The sequence below is a fragment of the Danio rerio genome, chromosome 12 (assembly GCF_049306965.1).
Source record: "Danio rerio strain Tuebingen ecotype United States chromosome 12, GRCz12tu, whole genome shotgun sequence".
NCBI lineage: Eukaryota > Metazoa > Chordata > Actinopteri > Cypriniformes > Danionidae > Danio > Danio rerio.
In genome coordinates this window covers 19,154,874-19,164,952 of record NC_133187.1, presented here as the reverse complement: position 1 = coordinate 19,164,952, position 10,079 = coordinate 19,154,874, and the positions used below count along the sequence as shown (strand labels likewise).

Here is a 10,079-nt window from a genome sequence, read left to right as displayed (position 1 = left end):
TTTCTGTTTTGGTGTGTGAAAACATAATCAGTGATTTTTGGTTTTATCTACACACGAGCATTAGTTAGAACACGGATGGGTTTTATAAATTAATATAGCTTGTGGCAAAAATGCCTCACAGATTCAAGATAAAAAGCATAATGTCCTTGTACAATTAAACTGCAGTCCGTTTACCGAACACTGATGTAACTATTGTAATACGATGCATCGTTTGGGAAAAAGAACGATGTAGGGACGAGTGTTTACCAAAACTGGTTTCTGTCGCAGATCCATCATTTAAACCACATTAGTTATTACATAAAACGCCCGCAATGAGGCTCTAAACGGGGTGGAGTAACAACTTTAGAGAAGAACCCCATAATGTATTTGTGCAAATTGTATTGTTTTACACACACGTTAAAAAAAAATCCAATAAAAACATGTCTTTATTTTACCAGTGTTTGGTAAAAACATGCACTGGTTTTCTATATGAACTGAATTATATGTAAATGACAATATAGAGCCTATTCTTTCTTTACAAATATTATTGAGAATATCCCATATTCTATTCTAAAACATAAAATCACTTTCAAAAGCTGACATATTCTAATCTCATGTATTAATCATATCAATAAATAATGAGGCGATTTGTTAAAAATTCTATTTATTATTTATTAGGAAATAGAAGCAAATCCTACTTTACTAATATTAATAATGATGATTATTAAGTAGGATATTGTTTTTTTTTTTCGAAGTCTACTTTTACAATTTGACACACTCAAACTACTTAATAAATAACCTAATATTAATTAAAAGCAGTAACGTATGCTATGGGTGGCGCAGTGGGTAGCAGGTTCTCCTCACAGCAAGAAGGTCGCTGGTTTGAGCCTCGGCTGGGTCAGTTGGCGTTTCTGTGTGGAGTTTGCTTATTCTCCCCATGTTCGCGCGGGTTTCCCCCTGGGTGCTATGGTTACCCTCACAAGTCCAAAGACATGCGTTATAGATAAATTGAGTAGGCTAAATTGTCTGTAATGTATGAGTCAGTGGCGCCCCCAGAAAATTTTCTTAGGGGTGGCCAGAAGAGGCCGCACCAAATCTTGGGGTGGCACATAAAAAAAAAATGAATTCAGTGTAATGTTATATTTTTGTTTCTGGTAAATTAAATAATGTAGTTTTATTCATTTAATTAATTCTACTTGAAATATTGCAATTTATTCTTTGAAATAATTCAGCAAGTACATGTGCAAACCAAATAAAAATCTATGTTTAGTTTAAAAACACTTTTCATATACTGTATAAATGACTTCTTTTTTTACGTGCCTTTATTGTACATCATACGAGATATGCCATGTCTAAAATTAATGAAGATTAATGAGTTTATTATTCCCAGTGATGGGTTGCAGCTGGAAGGCCATCCGCTGTGTAAAAATGTGCTAGATAAGTTGGCGGTTCATTCTGCTGTGGTGACCCTGGATTAATAAAGGGACTAAGCCGAAAAGAAAATGAATGAAAGAATAATGAGTTTATTAATTACCCAAACAAATGAACAAACTGAACAAAAGGATATACTATACACACTCACTATACCTAATATCATTTATCCATATTACTTTTTGAACCATTTTATTAATGCAGCTTCTTCTATTGATATACTGTAGCTTAAGGTAAATATTAAATAGCCATTGCTGTCTATTGAAGGTGTGTGTGTGCTGTCAAGGACGATCGGGGCGGGTAGTGGTGGTTCTAGTTTAAATGACACCCTGGGCGCACCACCCTGTACACCCCACCTCTCTTGAATTGTTAGATTTGTTATTCAATAAATATAACAATTTGTTTATATTTATTCTAAATAAATACTATTAATATTAATATACAATTATTATTCTAAATAAATAACAGAAATCAGTCCTAAACATTACTGGAAAACAACAACTGGAGTGATATGCCAACATCACTTAAGAAACCTTTTGCATGAAAATTAATTATGACAATTCTAAAGAATACAAAAAATGTATTATAGAATTATCTGTGGTCTTAGACCAGATCATGGCTGAGAAATCATGTTATGAAGTCTTACCTCCCTGACTCATTATCCCTCCTTTCTGCTTTAAAGGCATGCTTAGTGAAAGTAACATCATCATCATCATCATCATATTATATAAACTTTAAACGACTTTCAAAACTCGCTGTGTGCCGACACTTCTGCACAAAAGGCTGTTACTCCTATTTCACGTCGCATGAGCGGTGCCTATTATGTCGGCGTGCATGCAAACAACCAACCGGGATTCACACAGGAGTGCGTGAGGCGCGCGGGAATGGTTTTCCGCGCGCATGCGTCAGTTTGCTTTCACCAGCATTGAACCAGAGGGGGTATTTGTCAGTATTGCAGCCATGCGAGGTGTTTTATAATATAATCTACTATCAGTTTTATGCGGTTTGTTGTTGGTGCACATTGAGATTGAGGTATTTGGTTATTTAAATTAGACGTAACAACACTGATATATAATAAAAACTTGAAATCACTTCCAGATATAAATATTGCCCTCGATAAATTGACAATTAAGATCAGTTTTACATGATCGAAACTGCAAACAATCTAAAGTAGGCTATAATGATCATTATTAAATCTCAGCGCCTTGTAGCTGTCATGTTTGTGCAAACAAACTCAAAGCAGCTTACTATAAAACTGCACAAAACCAGTAATGCCCAGATTAGAGTATACTTGTAAAGCAATAACATGCAAACAGTCTAATCTTATCGCTGCTAATGCAAGATGGCTTTCAAAAGAACTAAGTTCATGAGGGGGGAAACTTTTTCTGTTTTATCCTGTACACTCAACACCCCGACATCTTGACATCCCTAATAAATACAAGCAAAACAGCTGTTTATCCTCTTAGTGATTCAGGGGTTCTGTATGGAAGAATGAGCTCAGATTTGTTTTTTGGTGCCATATGCCCTTTCATCTATAGAGAAGACACACAACATGTCTTTGTGTATATACAGTGGGTGCGGAAAGTATTCAGACCCCCTTACATTTTTCACTTTTTATTTTATTGCAGCCATTGGCTAAAATTAAGTTCCTTTTTTCCTTCATCATTGTACACACAGCACCCTACATTGACAGAAAAACTGAATTGTTTACAAAATTTATTCAGAGCTTTTGCTCAGTGTTTAGTATAGGAGCACTCTTTTGATCTAATACAGTCGTGAGTCCTTGCAGATCCTCTCAGTTCTGTCAGGTTGGATGGTAAACGTTTGTGGACAGCCATTTTTAGGTCTCTCTAGAGATGCTCAATTGGGTTTAAGTCAGGGCTCTGGCTGGGCCATTCAAGAACAGTCATGGAGTTGTTGTGAAGCCACTCCTTTATTATTTTAGCTGTGCGTCTATGGTCATTGTCTTGATGGAAGGTAAACCTTTGAGAGCACTCCTGAGCACTCTGGAGAAGGTATTCTTGCAGGATATCCCTGTACTTGGCTTCATTTTCCCCTCAATTGCAACTATTCGTCCTGTCCCTGCAGCTGAAAAACACCCCCACACCATGATTCTTCACTGTTGGGACTGTATTGGACAGGTGATGAGCAGGCCTGGTTTTCTCCACACATGCCGATTAGAATTAAGAACAAAAAGGTTCTATTTTGTTCTCATTAGACCAGAGAAATTTATTTCTCACAATATTGGAGTCCTTCAAGTGTTTTTTAGTAAACTCCATGCAGGCTTTCATGTTTCAGGCCAGTCTGACATAAAGCCGTGACTGGTGGAGAGCTGCAGTGATGTTGACTTACTTCAACTTTCTCCCATCTCCCGACTGCATCTCTAAAGCTCAGCCACCGTGATCTTTGGATTCTTCTTTAGCTCTCTCACCAAGGATCTTCTCCCCTGATAGCTCAGTTTGATAGCGGACAGGTTCTGGTCATCCCAAACGTCTTCCATTTAAGGATTATGGAGGCCACTGTGCTCTTAGGAACCTTAAATGCAGCAGAATATTTTCTGTAACCATGGCTAGATCTGTGCCTTGCCACAATTCTGTCTCTGCGCTCTGCAGTTCCTTTGACCTCATGATTCTCATTTGCTCTGACATGCATCATGAGCTGTAAGTTCTTATATTGACAGGGGTGTGGCTTTTCTAATTAAGTCCAATCAGCAGGCTATAATGAAACTCAGCTAGACTCAATCTGAAGGATGATCAGAAGAAATGGACGGCACCCGATTTAAACATATGAGTGTTGCTGCATGGGGGACTGAGGACCATGTGATATATCAGTTTTTCTTTTTTAATAAATCTGCAAACATGTCAACAAGTCTGTGTTTTTTCTGTCAATGTGGGGTGCTGTGTGTACTTTAATGAGGAAAAACTTATAATAAAAAAATATACTTATTATATATTGAACTTATTTTAGCAAATGACTGCAATATAACACAGAGTGAAAAATTGAATGGGCTCTGAATACTTTCCATACCAATTGTGTATGTATGTATGTGTGTATGTATGTATTACAGATAGATACAATTTGTGTGAAGTATGGAAAAACCCAATTGGTGGGTTTCGTTTCGTCCAAGAATTTGAATCAACTAAAAAATTGACCCAACAGTGGGTTTTGTCCATATTTAACTCAAAATTGGGTTGAAATAACCAATCTTTTTCTATGTAGATAGAGTAGTCAGCATTTGAGGTGGATTAAACCCTTTCATCAAAATTTTCATAAAACTATTGAACAACACATTCTTGTCTTAGAAAATTTTTATTAATCTTTTTTCATCCACTTAAAATGTTGCATACTTAAAAAAATAGCTTAAAGGGGATAATACTTTTTGTCCTTAAAATGATGTTTAAAAAATTAAAAATGACTTTTATTGTAGTCGAAATAAAACAAATAAGACTTTCCCTAGAGGAAAAAAATATTATCAGACATACTGTGAAAATTTCCTTGCTCTGTTAAACATCATTTGGGAAATATTAAAAAAATTAAAATCAAAGGGGAGCTAATAATATTGACTTCAACTGTATATATAATGTCCGTAATTATGTATCATCTTTATGTTTTTCCAAACCTAGGTGAGTTTCTTATGCTAAACAGAAAACAGAATATATTTTTAGTTTATGGCTACCCAAAAAAGGTTCAGTTAATAGTTATAATAATTCAAGCTGGCTGAAACACTAGTTTGTCTTCAGTATTGTATTATTATTTATTCACTGAAAATCTGAAAGGAATCATCTCACATCAATTCTGTCATTTATCCACATTCAAGAAACATTAAAGCATGTAGCTTATACCAACTGACTTCCATATAGTATGAAAGAACTAGTGTGTTTTAATGTAATGAAGTCAAATCCCTGGTGAATCTCGAGACAAAAAAAAAAATCTTTAATCAGATCAGATCTTGAGGTCACTGGCTTCACTGACAGGACAACCCGTATCCATGTCCCATCTGAGATATAGGAATTATGATTTACTGACACATACAGAAAGCTCTGAAAGACAACTGTATATAAGCATGCTGCATATTTACCATAACAACAGAATATGAGGATATTTACAAATTAAATTATCACATAAAAACTACAGTTTTCATAAAATAATTCAGTTTTCAAATGGGCATGGATTACATTGCTGCTATGGCTTAGGTTGGTGCTAACAGGAATAGACAGTGTTTGTGGAATGTATTTGTCCAATTGTTTTCATATGTTTTTGCTGATTATAAGGCTGCACGAAAACAGGCACCAGAGTCTGTGTTCACTTTACAGCAGAAATAATAGAAAATTAGGGAAACATTTCATTTGAGTCGTATCAATTGATTCATATTTTAACCACAGAGATATATCAGAATCTTTGCAATAAACCAGTAGAATTATGAGTTTCTTTGACTTAGAATATCCAAGCTGATTAATAAAAATTGCATATAGATTAGTTTTAAATCCAAAAAGTTTCAAATGGAAAAGAAGAATAGCTTTTGTGGTCTTCTTTTGTGAGTTATATTACAAACTGTAAAAACAAAACAACACAACAGCAATATTAGACTACATAAATACAACAAAACAGTCAAATTATTCAAACCAAAATAGGAATACGAAACAGAAGTACAGCTTGTATCATTTTCTGAAAAGGCATCTAATAATATTTTCATTATCAAAGAGGATTTTTACAGTGTTTTATATTAAGAACAACAAAAAAGATAATAAATATAACTTTTGATTGTTAATGCAGTTAATGCAACCAGTCCTGCTGATTTAGATGACTGTGTACACAACAACAGAACATAAAACCATTTAAGACGACCAATGCAATTAAGATAATGAATATTATTCGATATTATGACGGCACAAATCTATATTCAGCATGATTCCCTGCAACTATTCATCTCCTGTATTTATCTGAAAACCAAAAAGACATCATTATTAGTAGTTCACTCTATTTTACATACATTTCTTGGCCATCTCAAATTGAAATGTCCTGTAACTATCCTGCTAAAGGCGGCAGGGGGCGCTATTCACTCTCTACTGAACCCACACAGACATTATAAGCGTTGTTAAAACATTCATTATAACATTCAACATATAAGCACACCATCTTCACTCGATTCGCCATACAAGTCATATGGAGAAAACTATTTAGTACACATCCCTCAGTTTCGCACTTGATTCATAGAGACGCCAATATTTTTAAAGTCTTGTTCTTCTTTCTCCTCAGTTTGCTCTTGTCCCCGTGTGTCCATTTCCTCCAGGGTGAACGTTGTAAAGTGATTATTAAAACCCGGATGTAGGTTTTCACTTCACTTTTTAGTGGCCACTCGCCGTTTTCTAGTAGCCAACATGTCGTAGAATGGATCCCTGCTAATACTGGCCCTGTAGAATGACAAGAATAGTAATAAAAAATGTTTAATGTTCAATTCTGGCATATAGCTATGTCATATTTCTGGCCCGTAGCCGTGTTCAGAAGAACCACCCATCAACGACAAAGGTCCAGAATTTGTTCCTTACATGAGCTCATTTGTCTTATTTTGACTGCTACACCATCATAAATTGTGAAAATAACTTGTTGAAAAAGGCTTAAAAACCAAGCCGGATCATCGGACTGTCACATCCATGTGACTTCAGTTATCAGTTTTGGCCAATGCAAACTAATTTTTCAGCATCCAGTTGCGCAAAAAAAATACAGTCAGATGAAGTCGTCTTTTGTTTTTAAATAGAGAAAACATTTACAAGTAACTTTTATTCTAAATCTTGGACCTTATATTCCTGAAACAAAAAATGACCAATTAAAAGGTGTGAAGCACTAAAAGTGGCCCATATTGAAATTTATTTGAAAACTAATTCGGCTAATGTTGTTATCTATGAATTTTCAATCAAATGTACTGTTTTACAAGAGAGGCTAGTCAATAAAGCTCAAATTCTCACTGTGGAAAGTTGAGTGTGCTGGCCAGTTTGTTATTTGCCTAATAAATGACAATCGGCTTTTAATTTAAAACCTGAACAGATTCCTATTTGTTTTCTAATACTATATGATGTAATGAATGTATTTTAAAAATAAGTATTTGTCAATTTTTCTTTATTCTAAATCTTTAGGAAATATTTGGTACATGTTATGATAACCATCCGACAAGCTAATAGTGCTTCAAATTTTAGTTTCCCTAAAATTCAGTATTTAAATTTAAGGTCCACATTTTGAGAAGAAAAGAAACATATACCAGGCTGCTAGATTTATATGTAATAGCAGAAAACATGACCACATTACCCCTCTTCTAAGAGGCCTTCATTGGCTGCCTGTGAAATTCAGAATTGATTTTAAAGTGCATTTACTGGTTTATAAATCCACAATCTAGCCCCATCCTATCTCACAGAGCTGCTCCATTCCTTCACTCCTGTGAGATCTCTTAGGTCGAGTAAGCAAAATCTTCTGTCAGTTCCAAATTCTAGGCTGAAACGTAGAGGGGACAGAGCTTTCTCTGTGGCAGGTCCTCGGTTGAGGAACACCTTGCCCCTTGAGATCAGAATGGCTCCATCATTATCCATTTTTAAATCACGTCTTAAAACATACCTTTTTAGCTTGGCTTTTTAAGATTATTTTAATAGTTCATTCTACGGCTAATTTTTTACATTTTTACAGACGTTTCGCTTGCTTTATTTCTATATTTTGTCTTTTTATTTTTTTAATCTTGTCTTATGTGCAGCACTTTGGTCAGTATTGTGACTGCCTTTAAATGTGCTTTATTAATAAATGAACTTGAACTTGGCTACAGGCCTATATTTCCTTAATTGTTATATACCAGTAGAGGGTCTATGAATGTATAATGGTACTAAATTGAAAAATATAAACACACAGTTAGCCCACATTTGAATTATTATTATTATTTTTCCCCCCAAATTATGTTTAACAGAGCAAAGAAATGTTCACAGCATGTCTGATATTTTTTACTTCTAGAGCAAATCTTATTTGTTTTATTTCAGCTAGAATAAAAGCAGTTTTTAATTTTTAAATAAACATTTTAAGCTTAAAATTATTAGCCCCTTTAAGCTGTATTTTTTGATAGTCTACAGAACAAACTATCGTTATACAATAACTTGTCTAATTACCCTAACCTGCCTAGTTAATCTAATTAACCTAGTTAAGCCTTTAAATGTCACTTTAAGCTGTATAGAAGTGTCTTGAAAAATATCTAGTCAAATATTATTTATATCATCATGGCAAAGATAAATAAATCAGTTATTAGAGATGAGTTAATAAAACTATTATGTGGTGAAATGTGTTGAAAAAATCTTTTCTGTACATTTGTTTCTGTAATTTGGGGACTCTCCACAGAAGTAGACAAATGATTTTTATACAGTAGAAAAGTTAACCCAACCCTGACAGATAACAAAATCCAGACAGATAACAAGAGAATTTCCAAAAAACACAGTTTTATGATTTTTAAGCCTTTGGATTTATGAGGTCACGTGAAATGACCCAATAACCATGTTTACATCGTAATACCCATGTAATACCTTAAACATATTTGAGACTTCATAAACCTCCCTGAGCACGCACGTGCAGACACACACATACAGTTCTTTATTAGGACTTTCAATGTGCATTCCTTTTCCAAAATGCTTTTCCTCATGGGAACAAAAGGTCACATGAGGTTAAAATTGACTAGCTTTATGCTATATTTGTGGGGACATTTGGCACAGATACAGAAGGAACACAGAGTACACAAAAAATATAAGCACATATTTGCCATTTATGGAAAGGTATCATGTTTAATATGAAATATTTTCCAGTTTATAAAGCTTTTATTTAGTAAAGAAAGAAATGTCCATGTACTGTAAATGATGAATACTTTCTAGACGCATACATTTTCCTTTGGCTTAGTCCCTTTATTCATGTGATGAATGAACCGCTAACTTATCCCACATATGTTTTAGGCAGATGCCTTTCCAGCTTCAACCCAGTACTGGGAAACACCCACACACACTCACATGCGCGCACACATACACATACACTTACTGTCAATTTAGTTTATTCAATTCACCTAACACGAGAAGAATATGCAAACTCTACACAGAAATGCCAACTGACCCAGCCAGGACTCGAACCAGCAACCTTCTTGCTCAGTGCTAACCACTGAGGCACCGTGTCACCTTTTGGACAAAGTAACCCTAAATATAAGAAGCTGTAAATAAACAGGATTTGGGTGGCCCAGAGTTCCCGGCAGTCACACAGGACATGCTGAGGCAGCTTTTGATGTAAAACACCAGGCTTAACTGACCACAGAACAGTTCCAGCTGAGTCAGAGGACATTTGCTACTTAGACAGCTACAGAGACACCACAGACCTTCAACTATGCTGGTATATACATTATAAAAATACACATATGTCACTTTACTGATAACAATCCAAGCAGGAGCACAAAGCCGAGTCATGGCCAGCAGCAAGAGACTAAGTGGTCTTTGGCTTCCCTTTCTTTGCTGATAAATGCTGATTACCTGCAGGAAAGAGCATTTAACCTTGAAAGGACATGGTTCACTGACAATCTATTGTAGTCTTGTAAGCCCTTAAACTGTAATGTTTTTTTATATGCATCACACTGACAAAAATATTTTGAAGATGTTGAATGCAAGCTTTTG

General features: G+C 35.0%; 1 protein-coding gene and 1 long non-coding RNA gene across 2 annotated transcripts in view; both read right to left on the bottom strand.

The window, feature by feature from the left end:
• Positions 1-10,079, bottom strand: part of LOC141376786 (uncharacterized) — a 111,372-nt gene that overhangs the window by 8,405 nt on the left and 92,888 nt on the right. The gene's annotated exons all lie outside the window — the stretch shown is intronic.
• cyth3a (cytohesin 3a) overlaps positions 5,140-10,079 on the bottom strand; it is a 57,936-nt gene continuing 52,996 nt past the window's right edge. The window contains exon 13 of the mRNA XM_001342001.9: positions 5,140-6,821. Coding sequence (XP_001342037.2) covers positions 6,749-6,821 — 73 coding nt within the window. The 3' untranslated portion in view covers positions 5,140-6,748. The remainder of the gene's footprint in view (positions 6,822-10,079) is intronic.